Source organism: Perognathus longimembris, chromosome 3 (assembly GCF_023159225.1).
Source record: "Perognathus longimembris pacificus isolate PPM17 chromosome 3, ASM2315922v1, whole genome shotgun sequence".
Lineage (NCBI taxonomy): Eukaryota > Metazoa > Chordata > Mammalia > Rodentia > Heteromyidae > Perognathus > Perognathus longimembris.
This window is the reverse complement of record NC_063163.1, coordinates 92,939,810-92,958,777: the sequence shown is the minus strand read 5'-3', so window position 1 is coordinate 92,958,777 and position 18,968 is coordinate 92,939,810. Positions and strand designations below refer to the sequence as shown.

General features: G+C 43.3%; 1 protein-coding gene across 1 annotated transcript in view; it reads left to right on the top strand.

Annotated features, from left to right (window-relative positions):
* The first annotated feature begins 4,601 nt into the window (after window positions 1–4,601).
* Prr14l (proline rich 14 like) overlaps window positions 4,602–18,968 on the top strand; it is a 51,527-nt gene continuing 37,160 nt past the window's right edge. Inside the window, 4 exon segments of the mRNA XM_048343368.1 lie at window positions 4,602–4,773; window positions 13,018–13,236; window positions 13,471–13,586; window positions 13,588–13,776. Coding sequence (XP_048199325.1) covers window positions 13,068–13,236; window positions 13,471–13,586; window positions 13,588–13,776 — 474 coding nt within the window. The 5' untranslated portion in view covers window positions 4,602–4,773; window positions 13,018–13,067.

The following is an 18,968-nucleotide window of genomic DNA, read 5'->3' as shown; positions in this document are numbered from 1 at the left end:
AGCCTGAGGATTTAAATTCAGGAGGAAATACAGACAGATCAAGACCTATCCCGGGGCTGGGAATATGGCCTAGTGGCAAGAGCGCTTGGCCTAGTATTCTTTTTTTTTTTTTTTTTGGCCAGTCCTGGGCCTTGGACTCAGGGCCTGAGCACTGTCCCTGGCTTCTTCCCGCTCAAGGCTAGCACTCTGCCACTTGAGCCACAGCGCCGCTTCTGGCCGTTTTCTGTATATGTGGTGCTGGGGAATCGAACCTAGGGCCTCGTGTATCCGAGGGAGGCACTCTTGCCACTAGGCTATATCCCCAGCCCTTGCCTCGTATTCTTGAAGCCCTTGGTTCAATTCCTCAGCACCACATATATGGGAAACGGCCAGAAGTGGCGCTGTGGCTCAAGTGGCAGAGTGCTAGCCTTGAGCAAAAGGAAGCCAGGGATAGTGCTCAGGCTCTGAGTCCAAGCACCAGGACTGGCAAAAAAAAAAAGACCTATCCCATCCAATTTGACGTGCAATAAATACTCAGGGCTGGCTAGGCCAAGGGCAAGCTTCCATTTGTTGGGACAGGCATCTTTCTCTTAAGGAGAAATCCAGAGCAAGGTAGCTTGTGCCTGACACTGACCCAAGAATGCCTGCCCTGCCTTCTGCCACTATGATACAGTGTAGTTAAGGGGTGGGAGGAGGCTAGCTATGAACTCTACCAACTGAGCCTCACAATGTCTACTATTTTCCTGACTTGGTATACAACTCTAAGGGGCTCTTCTACTCTGACAACCAGAAAGATCTTTCCATAACCAAATTATTTTTTTTAGGTCACCCCACTGCTCTGTTGGTTTTGTCTCAATAACAAAATCTAAATGACATCCCATTGCATTTCAGTCAATTACAGCACCTGTATGAATTTCCTCACAGCTTTAAAATATGCTGTTACCAGCTTCCCATGGTTTCAGAAAATGTATGAATATTGAAAAGAAAAAAATAAAACTATGGTATACCAGTGGGGAATAGGACAAGGGGACCCCTATAGCAAGACAACAGCTTTCTTAACAAGTGTGATGGTAAAAGCTTGCACTCTCAGTACAGATGAGTGTAGTAAGACATCAAGTTCCAGCTCAGCCAAGGCTGCATAGAAAGACCCTGTTTTTGAAGAAGGCCTAGGATGAAGCTAGACAGTAGGATGCTTGCCTAGAATGCACAAGGCCCTAGATTCAATTCCCAGGTTAAAAACAAAAAACACTTCACCTGGCACAAATATCTCAAACCTGTAATTCTAGCCTCTCAAGAGGCTGAGAGAAGAATCGAAGTTTCAGGCTAACCCCAGCAGGAAAAAAAAAAAAAAAGTCTCATAGATCCAGTCTTAAAAATAACCAGCAAGGACTGGGAATGTGGCTTAGTGGTAGAGTGCTTGTTTAGCATGCATGAAGCCCTGGGTTCAATTCCTCAGTAACACATAAGCATTTCTGCTGGAAGCTGGAAGTGATGCTGTGGCTCAAGAGTGCTAGCAGAGTGCTAGCCTTGAGCAAAAGAAGCTCAAGGATAGAGTCCAGGCCCTGAGTTCAAGCCCCAGGCCTGGCAAAAAATAAAAGAAACAAATAACCAGGAAAGCTGGGGACTAGTGGCTCATACCTGTAATCCTAGCTACTCAGGCAACTAATACCTGAGGATCACTGTTTGAAGCCAGCAGAGAGTAAAGTCTGTGAGACTCATCTCTAGTTAGCTACCAGAAAACCAGAAGTAGCACTGTGGTTCAGAGTGGTAGAACAGCCTTGAGCAAAAGAGCCCAGGGACAGTGCACAGGCCCTCAGTTGAAGCCCAACAACCAACAACAACAACAAAAAAAGTAGTGGGGAGGGGAGTAAAAGGAGGGAAGCAAGAAGGTGAGAAAGTGAGAAAGAAAAAAGAAAGCACAGTACTAAATAGTATATCTTGAGTTCCTAACATGCCTGAGACCCTAGGTTAGGTTAGGTAAGGGAAACTATAAAGAGTCAACTAAACTGGTTGATGGCTCATGCCTCTAATCCTAACTACTCAGGAGGCTGAGATGTGAGGATTGAGGTTCAAAGCCAGCCTAGGCAGGGAAGTCATGAGACTCTTATCTCCAATTAACCACCAGAAAACTGTATGTGGTGCTGTGGCTCAAAAGTGGAAGAGCACTAGCCTTGAGATGAAGAGCTCAGGGACAGTGCCCAGGCACAGAGTTCAAGCCCCATGGCTGACTGAAAAAAAAAATCAGCTGAGAGGTAACTGTTCCAAAATTATTCAAGGATGAAATTTAGCTGTAACAAATGTCTTTGTTATCATTTCAGGTTCCTGGTTAGAGTCTATTTATCCACTTTTTTTTTTTTTGCCAGTCCTGGGGCTTGAACTCAGGACCTAAGCACTGTCCCAGGCTCCTTTTTGCTCAAGGCTAACACTATGCCATTTGAGCCACAGAGCCACTTCTGGCCTTTTCTACATATGTGGTACTGAGGAATCGAACCCAAGGCTTCATGTATATGAGGCAAGCACTCTACCACTAGGCCATATTCACAGGCACCCACTAAAATGTTTTATATGTTTTCATAAGGGTGCTTAGGGGAAGTCTTCTATTCCAGAGAGAGTTAATTTTATTCTCTTGTTGGCCTTCTTCAGGAGAGTTGATTCTTGCTAGTATCAGGAGTTTGAACTCAAGCCTTTCTACTTGCTATCTACTTGCTCATGGACTTTCCTGCCCAGGCTGGCTTTGAACCAGAATTGTCAGATCTCAGCTTCCCAAGCAGCTAGAATTATAGACATGAGACACCAGCACCTACTTTTTCTTTTTTTGTGTGTGCCACTACTACAAGGAGCTTGAACTCAACCCTGGGCACTGTCCTTTAACTTTCAAGGCTAGTGCTCTACCAGTTAAGTCATACCCTCAATTGTAGCTTTTGGCAGTTACTTGGAGATAAAAATCTCTCAGGCGGGGCTGGGGATATAGCCTAGTGGCAAGAGTGCCTGCCTCATATACACGAGGCCCTAGGTTCGATTCCCCAGCACCACATATACAGAAAATGGCCAGAAGCGGCGCTGTGGCTCAAGTGGCAGAGTGCTAGCCTTGAGCGGGAAGAAGCCAGGGACAGTGCTCAGGCCCTGAGTCCAAGGCCCAGGACTGGCCAAAAAAAAAAAACAAAAAAAAACAAAAAAAAAAATCTCTCAGGCAAGCTGAGTACTGGTGGCTCAAGCCTGTAATCTAGCAACTCAGGAGTCTGAGAACTGAGAATCCTGGCTCAGGCAGGAAAGTCTATGAGACTCTTATCTCCATTTAAGCACCAGAAAACCGGAAGTGGAGCTGTGGCTCAAAGTGGTAGAGTACTAATCTTGAGCAAAGGGACAGTGCCCAGACCCCAAGTTGAAGTCCTACCACTGACCAAAATAACTAAATAAAATTAAATAAAATAAAACTGTGTCTCAGACTTTCCTGCCCTCTCTCCCTTGCTGGCTTCAAACGTTTGCCCTGAGTTCTCAGCCTCCTGAGTAGCTAGGGTTAAAGGTGTGAGTGGCCTGTACCCAGATGGCAATTGTCATAAGAACAATGAATACTACTACTCTTAGGCTTAGGGGTCAATAGGGGTTTATTTCAATAGTAATGTTTTAATAGCACACAAGAGGGATACAGGCCTAGCAGAATAAAATGCCCAGCAGAATAAAAAAGCAAATAGTGTAATATAAACAGAGACTGTCACAGATATTAGCTAACCCCCCAAAACATGATATTCATCATTACATTGGCTCACCTCTTACCCCCAAGGGATTAAATGTATAATGCTTCCTGTGGACCCCATTGTACCAAGTGCATAGTCAGAAGCAGGACTAGGAGAAGGATGAGGCAGGTCACACCCCCTTATTTTTCCTTCAACCTTTTATCAATGTCTGTTCACTATATATAGCCAAGCACCCAACATAGAGGGAAATAAAAGTTAACCCTGTAGGGAAATAAGAATGTTTAGAGAATGTGTTCCACATGTCGCAAATGATATGGAGACATGTAAACAACAGAATTCTGTTGCTTTGTGGAACCGTGGAAATCTGCATTGGGGCCTGAAGCTTAATAGCAGAGCCAACGAGAGAGAGAGAGACAGAGAGACAGAGAGACAGACAGACAGACAGAGACAGACAGAGAGAGACAGAGAGAGACAGACAGAGAGAGACAGAGAGAGACAGACAGACACACCGAGAGAGAGACAGAGGGTAACAGAGAGAGAGACAGACAGAGACAGAGAGGGACACAGAGAGAGACAGAGAGACAGAGATAGAGAGAAGAGACAGAGACAGAGAGACAGAGAGAGACAGAGAGGGACACAGAGAGAGAGACAGAGAGGGACAGAGAGAGACAGAGAGACAGACAGAGACAGAGACACAGAGACAGAGAGAGACAGAGACAGAGAGAGGCCCTGAATTCAAACTAACGTATTCCCCCAGCCCTCCTCCAAAAGTTAAACCTTCAAAACATCCTGAGCTGCTGGGGCGGAGCTAAGGGAGCCGCAGCTAGCAGGGGGCGGGGGTCCGAGGCGGGAAAGGGCCGCCTTTTTTCTGGGAGTGCGCGTGCGCAGTGCGGGGGCGGGATCTGGGCGAGTCCGCATGGCAGGCTGAGGCCCCGGATGAGGAAGTGCGGGCGGACCATAGAGAGGGAGAAGCGGCTGCGGCCCGGAGCGCCTCTGAGCCTGAGGCGCTGGAGGTTCAGGTTATATTGGCCGCGGTGGGTCTGCGTCTGCAGGAGGCCAAGCTGGAGGCACCAGCCCGGGCCGCGGAGCAGGCCTCGGGGTAAGAGGCTGGGGGGCCGGGAGGGTTCCAGCGGAGCCGTCCTTCCCTTCGAAGGCCTGAGGGGACTCTCCGCCCGGGCGGTTCGGACTAAAGAGAAATCCCGGGACTCCCCCCTCCCCTTTCCTCGCCCTCGGGGTCCCGAAGGGGACGGTATCCGCTCTGCGGGCGACCGAACGAGCCGGGGAGAGAAAAGAGAGGCCCTCGCTTCGCTAGGAGAAAACGGCTTCTCCGAGTCATGCCTCCGGCGGGGGAGGGGAGGACCCCCAACTTCTTCCCTCGGGGAGGACGACGCCCCTTCTCCGGGGGCTCCCTTTCCAGTTGTCAGCGGAGGGAGCCCTCCTCACTGGGTGCCCAAAGAGGGATTGTGACCCCAATATAAGGAGGGATGGCAGCGCCGAAACGAAACTGTACCCCCCCACACCTCCCGGCCAACGCCATGTAGGTGAAGGGGGACACTCGCTACTTACCCGGAAAATGACAGAGGGGTCTTCCTTTCCCGGAAGAAACTTTTCTTCCACTTATACCCCACGGTGTAAAGATCCTTTCGAAAGCAGTTAGAAATCAAAGTCTTTTTACCCCTTCCCCAGTCACATCTCCGCTTCCCCGCGTGTAACGAGTTCCTTTGCCCCTTGCACTGTTTTATGGGAGCATATCCTTTGGAGTGTGAGGACGACGAGCCTGTGTATCCCACTTAAAATTTTTGTGACCTGGAGTCAGTCGCTTCACTTCTGTCAGCCTCACCTCTCATTTGGACCCTTCCCCCTCCCCCCTCAGGCTTGTCAGGAGAACTGAGGGAGATTTTGTGTAAATGCTTAGTACATAGAATACAATTGACAAATACTTTTAAGAAAACTAGTATACTTGCACCGAGAAGCAGGTATTTGCATGCGTGGCCTCTCCTTCTCCCCTCTTCATGAGTGTTCAACCCTTTTTTCACCCGAGAGAGAAAAAGACTTCTCCCCCCTCCCCCCACACACACCCTCGGTGGAGATAAAGATACTTTAAAAAAGACTCTCCTTAGATCCTTCATACCCCCACATTAATAAAGAGGACCTCCCTGCGGAGATACAAGAAAAAAAGACAGCTTTCCAAAACAGGTCAATACTCTTAGAAGGGAATAAGACATGTTGACAGAAATTTAATTTTTTCTTGGTCCACAGAATCTATTACTACTTCGTGGCTGGTTAGAGCTATCCTCTCCCACTCCTATTTGTTCTAGTGTTTTGTTTTGGGTTTCTTTTTTGTTTGTTTGTTTTGTTTTGTTTTAAAAGTTGGTCTCCATTGGTTGAGGTCTCTAATCCTAGCGACTCTGGGGCTGAGATCTGATTGTGGTCCAAAGCCAGCCAGAGCAGGCAAGTCTATAATACTCCAATAAACTACCAAAAGCCAGAAGTGGAACTGTGGCTCAAGTGGTAGAGCCTTGGCTAGCCTTAAGCACCAAAGCTCTAGGGACAGTGCCCAGGTCCTGAGTTCAGGCCCCAGGATACACATACACAGAGGATCCTCCCTCCTTGCACATCCTCCCCTCCATGCACACACCCCAAGAGCAAGAGTCCAACTTCTCTGTTTCTCAGACTCTTCAAGAAAAATCTGAATACCTTTGAGAACAGAACTCTTTCCTGCTGTCTATCTAGAATAGTGCAGATGGTTTTGGTTTCCTCTCTCCTTTTGAAAAAGAGATGGAAAACTTTTTATATGGGGAGTCTTTGGCAGTAGAAATCAGGGATGGTTTTTACTACTTCCTTCTCTTTGTGGAAGCAGGATTTTTGTTTTTGGATGCCGCTATTAAAGAGAGGAAAGGAAAACTGTACTTGATGCTTTGGAGGTTTCCTGCATGCTTCATGTGGAAGAGGTGGGCCCTGTTTATGTGCTTCCTGGCTTTGCTCTATTTTTCTGGAGATTTTGTTAAGATTCTCCTTTCTCTGTACCTCAAGTAGAGGCCCTCTCTGAGTTCCCTCATGGAAGGATTTACAGCCTCTGAATCTTTGTAAAAGAAAAGTCCCCTTTCTCAAGGCAAAGAGATCACTGTGACCACCTCAGGGTCTGGTTATTATTGTGAATATTGTTACATGACACAAGCATGACTACTCTGTGTTAATAACAGCTCCTTTGCATTGGAATTAAAGGAAGGGGAGACCAGTTTTGGGGGCAAATGGTTTTCTTTGTTTGATTACCTACCCCCCAATTTTTTTTATTTCTTGCTCTGAGTGTTTACATCCAGAAGTTTTGTTTTGGGGAGTGCTGAATGACTCAAATAAAAGTTGCTGCTTTGTCAGGGTTTTAGTATTGTAAAATACTCAGAATGAAATTGAGCGCTGCATTGTTACTCCTTCACTAGTAAGTTTCTGATTTTATTTTGCATCTTTGGTTTTGGGGATGATCTAAATGAACACTGCCAAATTACCTGAAAAGAAGAACTCCCATCTTTTTCTTTTCTTTTTTCCCCCCTAATGTGTAAAGCCTTCTTAAATTACCCCAAATGCCCTTGAGTACTTACTGAGGGGATTAGTTTGAGCTCTGTACCACCATTGTTGTTGGTGTCTGGAGGTGTTCTTTGCTGAAACAAAGAGAAATAGTAAAGTTATCCTTCCAGAGTCCTGAGGTTTAGTGGGTAGTAAGACCCTTTGTCCATTTTACAAGGGAAAAATCAAGCCTAGGAAAGTTCACTTCATTTTCACTTAACACTTTCCAGGCTAGAGGACTACTGATAGGGTCAGAATAGAGACCCTGGCCTCCTCCCTTGGAGACCAACAGTTTTTGCTTTTGAAACTGAGAGATCAACACATGACTTCTAACTCAAATTTTTTTCTTCTTTTATTGAAAAAATTGTACTGCATAACTATATAAGTGTTACCTTTTTTCAGGAATAAATCCATTCCCTAAACAATTTATTTGTGGTATGAGAAAAATGATCAGCTCCTGGCAGCTGGCAATAGTCATTTGTAAATCTGTGGCTTATTTTTTGCTTAGACCTCAAACTAGGTAATTATCTGGTATCTTCACACAATAAATTGGTTATAAGTCATTAGAAGGAGTTAAGTTGTGCATTCTTGTTTGTTTTGTAAGTATGTGTCACTTCTTTCTTGTTACCTCAATTTTAACACTTGAATGTAAAAAACTTGGACAGCTTAGGCAGAGAGTTGACAGTTGGAAAGACATGATTAAATAAAAGGATTGTACATTTACTAGATTTTTTTCCTAGTTATTTTTTGTATTTGGGCCTTAGAGAAAATAGTAACATGCGTAATTTATGTTCACTGTTTTGTTTACTTTTTTGCTTTTTGTTTTTTTTTTTCCCCTAGTACTAAGAACCAAAGCCCAGGCCTCACACTTGCTAGCCAAGCCTTCTACCACTGAGCTATTGAGCTATACTCCCAGTCTCAAACCCAGGGTTTTTGTGTTTTTTTTTTAAGTACAGTGTACAGATATATTTAGTGGTCTTATTCTCCCCTACACTGTTAATATTTGGTTATAGAGTAACATTTTTCCTCTGTCCAGATATCTTTTATCAAAATAAGAATCCTAGTGTTGCTTTAATTGAATAAACCAGGAAATGTTCTATGTAGAGATGTTTCTACATCATGAATTTTGATTTTTCCCTTGCATTCAGAAGCGCAGGGTTTTTTGTTTTTTGGGGTGTTTTTTTTGTTTTGTTTTGTTTTGCCAGTCCTGGGGCTTGAACTCAGGCCTGGGCACTCTCCCTGAGCTTCTTTTGTTCAAGGCTAGCTCTCTACCACTTGAGCCACAGTGCCACTTCTGGCTTTTTTTGTGTATGTGTTACTGAGGACTCGAACTCAGGGCTTCACACATGCTAAGCAAGCATCTACCAAGCCACACTCCCAGCCCCAGAAGTGCAGGTTTTAAAGAACTTGAATATCTTAAAACATTCTGTAAACACTGCCAATATTTTGATAGATGGTGATGTGACCTAGGGGGCTGATAGTAGTTTTAATCTACTGCTGTAGGCTTGCATCTAAATATCACTTCCCCTCTGAGGGGTCCAGCTGTTCTTGTTCAAAAAGTGACCAGCTGTTCTGTAATTCAACTGCAGATTCTCCTCAGAAATTTGAGGACCCAGAGTTGTACTGGAAGAAAAAGGAGGGAGGGTTTTGCTTCTACAGAACGTATACCTAGTTTTACAGGTTGAAAATTCTTAGAGTTGTGTTTAATCAGGAGTACCAATAGATGATATCTGAGGTATGTTTTTTGTTTATTTGTTTTGTGCTAGTAATGGGTCTTGAACTCAGGGCCTGAGTTTAGTCCCTTTGCTTTATTTACTCAAGGCTAGTGATCTACCACTTGAGCCATAACTCCACTTCTGTTCTTTTGATGTTTATCTGGAGATGAGAGTCTTACAGCTTTCCTGCCCAGGCTGGCTTTGAACCAGGATCCTTAGATTTCAACCTCTTGAATACCTTTGATGAGAGGACTCCAGCAGTTTTTGGGACAGTGTCTCATTATATGGTCCAGGGTAGCCTTGAACTCAAGATCTTTCTGCTTCACCCTTCCAAATCTTTGGATCAAGTTTCTACTTCAGCCAATGCCTGTTTACAGTTTAGATACAGGATTTTTGGTACTGGGCCTCAGACATTCTAGACAGTGCTTTAACTCTGAGCTATACCCAGCCCCTGTACTGACTGTTAGAATAAAGATATGTTTAGTAAACATGTCTTGCTGTATGACCTCAGGTGCAGTATTTGGAACAACCCCCCCCCCTTTTTTTTTTTTGACCTGGGACTTGAACTCCAGGCCCAGGCTCTGTCCTTGAGCCTCTCCCAGCCTTTTCTGAGTAGTTAATTGGAGATGAGAGTCTCACGGACTTTCCTGCCCAGGCCACCTTCACTGTCATCCTCAAATCTCAGCCTCCTGAGTAGCTAGGATTACTGGCTTGAGCTACCAGCAGGATTAGCTCTTCTTAAATCAGTTTTTTTTTTGTTATTGTTTTGTGTTGGTTCTGGAGCTGTCCCTGAGCTTCTTTTGCTCAAGGCTAGCACTCTGTCTCTAGAGTCAGAACTCTACTTCTTGATTTTTTTTTTTAAGTAGTTTATTGAATCTCACAGACTGTCCTATCCAAGCTGGTTTCAAACCCTGATCCTTATATTTCAGCCTTCTGAGTAGCTAGGATTACAGGCTTAAGCCACCAGCAGCCACCTTTTAAATCACCTTTAAAAAAAATACAATTCGGAGCTGGGGATATGGCCTAGTGGCAAGAGTGCTTGCCTTGTATACATGAGGCCCTGGGTTCGATTCCCCAGCACCACATATACAGAAAATGGCCAGAAGTGGCGCTGTGGCTCAAGTGGCAGAGTGCTAGCCTTGAGCAAAAAGAAGCCAGGGACAGTGCTCAAGCCCTGAGTCCAAGGCCCAGGACTGGCCAAAAAAAACAAAACAAAAAACAAAAAAAACAAAAAATAAAAGTAAAAAAAATACAATTCACATGGGCCTCAGGTGGTAGAACTCTTACATAACAGTCACAAAATCCTGGGTTCCTGGGTTTAATCTTCAGCTGTACTATCTTCAGCAATGTACTAAATATATAGACATAAATAGATATATAGATATATAAATTTACAACTTACCAATTAAAATTGAAAGTCATTGGTTTTTTGGAATAGAGTTGTATAGTCATCTCTATAATTAGTCATAGAACATTTTTATTATTTTAAAAAGAAATTTTGCAACCATTAGCTTCCATATCATTTTTCCAATACTCCAGCCTTAACAAATACTAATCTACTTTGTCTCTATATTGCCTGTTCTTGATATTTATTTTGTAGCCAGGCCTGGGGCTTGAACTCAGGGCCTGAGCACTGTCCCTGGCTTCTTTTTGCTCAAGGCTAGCTCTCTGCCACTGAAGCCATAGCATCACTTCCGGCTTTTGTTTATGTAGTACCGAGGAATTGAACCCAGGGCTTCATACATGCTAGGCAAGCACCCTGCCACTAAGCCACGTTCCCAGTTTTTTTTTCTCAGCTATTTCATGTTCTGTAGATTTCATAGATAAGCAGTAGTCTGATTTCCTGTAACATCTATTATTTAAATTAATAGTGCAGGTCTGGCTTTGGTGGTTCACACCTGAAATCCTAGCTACTCAGGAGGCTGAGAGCTAAGGATTGCAGTTCAAAGCTAATTTGGTTGTTGTTTTGTTTTTTGTTGTTGTTTTGGGGTTTTTTTGGCCAGTCCTGGGCTTGGACTCAGGGCCTGAGCACTGTCCCTGGCTTCTTTTTGCTCAAGGCTAGCACTCTGCCACTTGAGCCACAGCGCCGCTTCTGGCCATTTTCTATATTTGTGGTGCTGGGGAATCGAATCCAGGGCTTCACGTACGTGAGGCAAGCACTCTTGCTAGGCCATATTCCCAGCCCCTCAAAGCTAATTTGGGTAAGAAAGTCCATGAGACTCTTTTATCTCCAGTTAACCACCAAAAAAACGGAAATGGAGCTGTGGGTCAAAGTGTTAGCATGATAGCCTTGAGCACAATACCTGAGTCCCTGGAGTTCAAGCCCCATGACAGACCAATAGTGCCGGAGTGTGGGCATGGCTCAAGTTGTAAAACATGAGGCACTGGGTTCAATAATTCCCGAGACCACAAAAAATGCACTCATGGGCTGGGAATGTGGCTTAGTGGTAGAGTGCTTGCCTAGCATGCATGAAGCCCTAGGTTGGATTCCTCAGTACCACAGAAACAAAAAAAACCAGAAGTGGCACTGGGCTCAAGTGGTAGAGTGCTAGCCTTGAGCAAAAGAAGCTCTGAGTTCAAGCCCCAGGACATGTGTGTGTGTGTGTGTGTGTGTGTGTGTGTGTGTGTGTGTGTGTGTGTGTAAAATAGCAATACTGCAATTTGCACTCAGGGTCTTGAGCTTGCTAGGCAGATAGGTGTTCTACTATTGGAGCCATGCTCCCTAACCCCAAAGTCGATCCCATTGTAGAAGTTGTGTTTATTTGGTAGACTCAAATGGAAAAGTTACAGATCAGAAATTCTTAGATCTGGATATGTATATTTTGACTACTTCAGTAATTCTAGTATTATACTTAAGAGATAAATAGTTGAGCAAATCCCCTGTGTAACACAGCGAAAACCCTCTGGATCTCCTCCTCTGTAATATTTTAGGCAGGTCTCTTTGAATCTCCCCAAGTATGGTGTTAAGATCTATAACAGGAAGGTGATAGCTGCCCTACTTAGCTCACGGGATTATTCTGTGAATTAAAGTGGGGGTTATTCTGTGAATTAAAGTGGCACCTGTGAAAGCACTTGAGCAATCTCAGGATGTTAAGTAACGGGAAAGATTCATCTAAAGAGCTAGATTAGTAGTCTTGTTCTAGCTTGGGTTGATAAATTTCTAGTAGTTGAGTAAGGGTTGTGAATCCATTTTTCTGAGAGGATGAAAGATAGCCAGGTACCAATGGCTCCCACCTGTAATCCTACCTACTCTGAGACTAAGATCTGAGAATCACAGTTGAAAGTCAAGCTCTATCCCAGGAGGAAAGTCCAAGAGACACTTATCTCCAATTAACTGCTCCAAAAAGCTGGAAGTGGAGCCATGGTTCAAGTGGTAGAGTGCTAGCCTTGATCAAAAAAGTTCAGGAACAGGAGCTGGGAATATGGCCTAGTGGCAAGAGTGCTTGCCTCATATACATGAAGCCCTAGGTTTGATTCCTCAGCGCCACATATATAGAAAAAAGGCCAGAAGTGATGCTGTGGCTCAAGATGAGAGAGTGCTAGCCTTGAGCAAAAAAAAAAAAAGAAGAAGAAGAAGAAGCCAGGGACAGTGCTCAGGCCCTGAGTTCAAGCCGTAAGACCAGCACTCCCAAAAAAGGGAAAGATAAATTGTCATTCTTCAGGATCCCTCCATCTATTTTCATTCATTTGATATTTCCTGAGTAAAATAGTACCAAATCCCTATTCTGGGATGTGGGGAACAAAGCAGAAAACCATCTTTATTTTCTAGTGTTTGTCACACCTGTCCTTGGATGCATATGCACCTTACTCTCATCTGTTTACTGGTCCTTCAGATTTAAATTGAGAATTTTTTCAGAAGGCAGTATCAAATTTAAGATTAGGCATATGCCAAATAACGGGTAAGATAGGTATTTTCCCACAAATTCGTAAAGAGAAGTTTTTGATGTCCATAATCTGGCATTTGAAGTCAAATTTATTTTCTTAATTTTAGCCAGTGTGAACTGGGACAGCTTTCTTGTACCCTGTCAGGGTTTTAAACTTGTATTCCTTCCTTTGATTTGTGTCAGGATGAACTGTTTGATGTAAAAGACTTGACTCCATAATCTCCATCTGCCTAATGCTGTCATCTGGAGTAGAGACTGAGCCTGTTCCACCTGATTCCTCCATGTCTGCTGTGGTACAGGAATTATACTCTGAACTTCCCGTAAGTGTTTCCAAAGAGCTTCTTGCTGACCCTGAGCCAAGTGTGATTCCAAATGTAAGCGCTGGCGCCTCAAGCTTTCTTTCTCTTTCTTTTTTTTTTTTCTTTCTTTTTTGCCAGTCCTTGGGCTTGGACTCAGGGCTAGAGCACTGACTCTGGCTTCTTTTTGCTCAAGACTGATAACACTACCACTTGAGCCACAGAACCACTTCTGCCTTTTTCTGTTTCTGTGGTGCTGAGGAATTGAATGCAGGGCTTCATGCATGTATGGCAAGCACTCTACCACAAGGCCAAATTCCCAGCCCTTCAAGCTTTCTTATAAGTCAGAGTAGGGCATTGTCCCTGGAGCAACAGGGGACCTATGCAGAAAGTTGTTGTGAGGAAAACACTGAAAGTTTGGATCATGGGGGCAGTCCTGGGTGGTGTGGGCTAATGGCCCCCCACAGCAAGGGATTTTATGGCTTCCAGGATCTTGGATAGGGAAGAGAAAGCCAAAGGCATGGAACTAAAAGTCTTCAGAGATCAAGGGGACCAGGTGGAAGTTATCAGAGACCCCTGTGGGGGAACACAGGAAGACCCACAGCAACATTCCACAACTGCTGAAGAAAAGATCAGCCTAAGGCAGGTAAGAGATGAGATCTTGATCCAGATGAGTTCAATGTGGATGGCCACTTGGCAAACAAAAGGCATATGCTAACAGGTGGTTTATGACTTATTCTTTTTTTTTTTTTTTTTTGGGGGGGGGGGGCCAGTCCTGGGCTTGGACTCAGGGCCTGAGCACTGTCCCTGGCTTCTTTTTGCTCAAGGCTAGCACTCTGCCACTTGAGTCACAGCGCCACTTCTGGCCCTTTTCTATATATGTGGTGCTGGGGAATTGAACCCAGGGCCTCATGTATACAGGGCAAGCGCTCTTGCCACTAGGCCATATCCCCAGCCCCGGTTTATGACTTGTTCTTAAGACATTTCCAATACACTTTTTTTCCCTATCACTTTTTTTTTATTTTATTGTCAAAGTGATGTACAGAGAGGTTACAGTTTCATATATTAGTCCAATACTTTTTTTTTTTTTGCCAGTCCTGGGCCTTGGACTCAGGGCCTGAGCACTGTCCCTGGCTTGTTTTTTTGCTCAAGGCTAGCACTCTGCCACTTGAGCCACAGCGCCACTTCTGGCCATTTTCTGTATATGTGGTGCTGGGGAATTGAACCCAGGGCTTCATGTATACAAGGCAAGCGCTCTTGCCACTAGGCTATATCCCCAGCCCCTCCAATACATTTTTTAAGCAAAGATAAAAACCTTGTTTCCATTTCCTGGAGTTCATTTCAACAAATATTATTTTACACCATTAGAGATACATAGGCTTAGGCATTGTGCCTTTTTTTTTTTTTTTTTTTTTTTTGCCAGTCCTGGGGCTTGAACTCAGGGCCTGAGCACTGTCCCTGGCTTCTTTTTGCTCAAGGCTTAGCACTCTACCACTTGAGCCACAGCGCTACTTCTGGCTTTTTTTTTTTTCTATACATACATGGTGCTGAGGAATGGAACCCAAGGCTTCATGTATACAAGGAAAGCACTCTGCGGCACTCTACCACTAGGCCATATTCCCAGCCTGGCATTGTGCCTTTGTGTTCTTCCCCTAGAGAGTATCCTCCTTTGGGCTCAACAAAACATTGTTTTTTGATACTAATGTGTATATATATATATATATATATATATATATATATTTTTTTTTTTTTTTTTTTTTTTTTTTTTTTTTTGCCAGTCCTGGGCCTTGGACTCAGAGCCTGAGCACTGTCCCTGGCTTCTTCCCACTCAAGGCTAGCACTCTGCCACTTGAGCCACAGCGCCGCTTCTGGCCGTTTTCTGTATATGTGGTGCTGGGGAATCGAACCTAGGGCCTCGTGTATCCGAGGCAGGCACTCTTGCCACTAGGCTATATCCCCAGCCCACTAATGTATATTTTGATGATCTTAAAAGCATTTTTGTCACATTGGATACTTACAGAGACAAAGTAATTATTTAGTTTTAATTCCCTCCCTCTCTCTTTCCCCTCCCCTCTCTCCCTTTCTTTCTTTCCTTCTTTTTTGGTGGACCTGGGGCTCAAACGCTGGGCCTGGACACTGTCCCTAAGCTCCTTTTTGCTCAAAGCTACCACTCTGCCACTTCAGGCTTTTTCTGTGATTAATTGGAGATAAGATCCTCACAGACTTTCCTGCCTGGCTGGCTTCAAACCAGAATCCTTAGATCTCAGCCTCCTGACTGGCTAGGATTACAGATGTGAATCACTGGTACCCAGCTTCAAGTTCAAATATTTTGACTCTTCATATTTAGTGAAACAATCTAAACTCTGAATTTGTTTCAACCATGTCTAAGTACATAGTTCTAGTTACATTATAGTATGTGATAATCACTCATCTCCAGACTGAAACTTTACTCACTAAGTAAGAACTTCTCCCTCCCTTCTCTGTGCCCCTAACAGCTGCCATTGTACTTTCTGCCTGGGAATTTGACTACTATAGCTGGACTACCCTAAATGGACTAATACAGAGTTTATGCTTTTCTAACTGATCATAATAGTTTTTAAGTCTGCTTTAAAAATTAAAATACTTCTGTCTGGGGTAGCATGCTCAAGCCTCTGGGTTCCATACCACTTATCACAAAAATTAAGTTCATTAACTTAAAATAAAATTTTATCCATAAGGTTAAATGCTTTAATCATTAAAAGGTAAACCAACAAAAAATATTTCTTCCTACTTTATAGTTCTGTCAAGAGGTTTTTAAAAATTTATGATTAGTAATTTTTATCTTTATTAGGAAGGGATAGAAATGAAAAGTATTGGAGAACAGGTGCAGTGGAAAAGACAGCTGCAAGAGCCAAACTGAATTGTGAAAGAGCACATTCAGTCCTCAGCCTTGTTCTTGTAGGAGAAAAGTTGGAGAAGATTGTGTATGCATGCAAAATTGCAGAATGTCCTTAGTCAGGATGTGGAGAAGTATTGTGCACCACAAAGATGATGTGTGATGCCCTACAGTGATGAACTGGCATTGAAAACCCTTTCTTTTAAATGTCCTTAGGCATGATGAATTTATTTCAAAACACATTTTAAAATATTTTACACATACAGTATATAGAAAATAATATAAAGCCTATTTACATTTCAAAGCCTGGATATTCCACTTGGCTATCAGATCTTAACATTTTACATATTTAAATAGATCAGTTTTAAATTTTGATTACTTTTTATTTAGAATAATTTCAGACTTATGGAAAAGCTGCAAGGAAATAGTACAAAAAGAATTTCCTAATACAGTCATCCCTTGGTCTAGAAGAGGATGGAAGATTTTATTTTTTATTTATTTATTTTTTGCCTGTCCTGGGGCTTGAACTCAGGGGCACTGTCCCTGAACTTCTTTTGCTCAAGGCTAGCACTCTACCACCATTTGAGCCACAGCACCACTTTGGCTTTTTCTGTTTATGTGGTATTGAGGAATCGAACCCAGGGCTCGATGCATGCTAGGCAAGCACTCTACCACTAAGCCACACTCCCAGCCCCTGAAGATTTTTTATACCGTGCTTAGTGTTTTCTGTTGTCTGTAGATGTAAGTTGTAGAATGCTGCTGAACTTATTTGTTGTTGTTACTTTTCTTTCTATAACGATATCTCTGCTGTGGTTGAATGTGTTATAAAAACTTTACTTTCAGGATACAGTGCTTATGTTCAGCCCAATCACAGGAAAAATTATTGTCTCTTAGTTGTAACATATGAAGGCACAATAGGCATATTGAGGGACAAATACTGTATTTGAAGGTGTAGGGAGCGGTTACATTTCATAAGGAAACACTTTTGGTGTCTGTAGACATGTTTTTTGTGTATTGTGGTTTGTTTTTTTGCCAGTCCTGTGGCTTTAACTCACGGCCTGAGCACTATCCCTGGCTTCTTTTTGCTCAAGGCTAGCACTCTGCCAACTTGAGCCACAGCGCCACTTCTGGCCTTGTCTATATATGTGGTGCTGGGGAATCGAACCTAGGGCTTCATGTGTATGAGGCAAGCACCCTTGCCTCTAGGCCATATTCCCAGCTCCCATGTTGTGCTTTTTAAGAAGCTTGCTTTTTAACAACATGGTCATAAGTGACTTGATCTTAAGAGGTTTGTGTGAATTTATTTAAGTGAAAAGTTGCTTCACACCGTGCTCATGAAAGTTACTATGTCCTGCTAACCCTGAGAGTCTGTGGTCCTGAAGTAATTTGGAGTAGTGTACAGGAGCTTGCTATTTAACTAAAAGGATTATTTTGTTGAAGCAAATTCAGTTTTCAGTGATCATGGCTCAGTAATAAAATTAGTGTTTATCAACTGTTCTCTTGTTCTGCAAGGCACTGGGTTCCTACAGCAGTAGTTTGCCCCTAGTTCTCATTTTATACAAAGAGAAGTAGCCAAAGCATTGTACTGATTCTTAAGATAGAACTTTGCTTAGTTATTTGAACAATTCTCTTAAATAATTCACTGTTATTAATTGCCTTGCTCAGCCAATATGTTTGGTTTTGTATTTAAACCTAACAGTTGTTTTTCTGAATTGATAGGATGGAAAATTCCTTTTAAATTGTGCAAAGGTGATTTAAAGGTACTGTTTTACATTTGTTCCTTTCTACAAATGAAAGTGTAAGAGATTGAAAAGTCCATTGGGAGATTTCAGCTTTTCTTTCATTTCAGTGTTCCTAGCTATAAGAGTAATCATAGCTGTTAATTACCACGCATATCAGGAAGTAAAAAGTATTTCCTTTGCTTGTATTTGCATAATTCAGTGAATGGGACTGTCACTGTCCTTTTCCTGTGAATCTGCTTCTGCCCATAGCTTGAGCAGCACAAGTTTGGAGAAGTTCAGAAGGGTGTGAAATTATAAGCAAGGTTGAGGCTCAGAATACATGAGGTTCTACTGGAGGCCTGGCACAAGAGGAAGAACCCCTGCCTAGAAATACATCAGGTCCTAAGGATTTTTAAATTACCCTGCTTAGCCAGGCATTGGTGGCTTACACCTGTAATCATAGCTACTCTGGAGGCTGAGATCTAAAGATCTAGTTTGAAGCCAGCAGGGCAAAAAAGTCTGAGATTCTTATCTCCAAATAACCATCAGAAAACTCAGATGTGGCTAGTGGCTCAAAGTGACAGTGTCCTAGCCTTGAGAGCTCAGGGACAGCGTCCAGGCCCTGTGCTCAAGCTTCACAACTGACAAAAAGAAAAAAAAATAGCTGATAAAATATTTTAGGAAAAATATGGTGTTGTTGTTCTGTTTTGGGGGCTGGTCCCGGGTCTGACTCAGGGCCTCAGTGCTATCCCTGAGCTTTTTTACTCAAGGGTAACACTCCGCTTGACCCAAGGTTCCATTTGTAGCTTTTTGCTACTTCAGTGGTTAATTGGAGATCAGAGTCTCACAAACTTTCCTGCCCAGGCTGGCTTTGAACTGTGATCCTCAGATCTCAGCCTCCTAAGTAGCAGTTATAGGTATGAACACCAGTATCCAACTAGAAATTGTGTTTAAAATTTCATCTATTTGTTATGTGACTAACTTTGAAATGGGTAGGAGGATTCCAGAGACTTGTGACACGTGTCCCTTTCGTGCAAGTAGGCCATTCTGGTTCCCCCTCTGCACTCAGATACCTAAACAGGCAGAGCTCTCATCTGATCTCAGCTACATGTTTTCTTGTCAATCCATTCAATCAATTACTGGTTATATTTGAGACCTTTAGCCTTGTAGTCTCCAGCCTTCTTATCGTTGTAACTCTATCTGGAGAAATGGAGAAGCCACATTTTGAGAGGTCGAATTGGG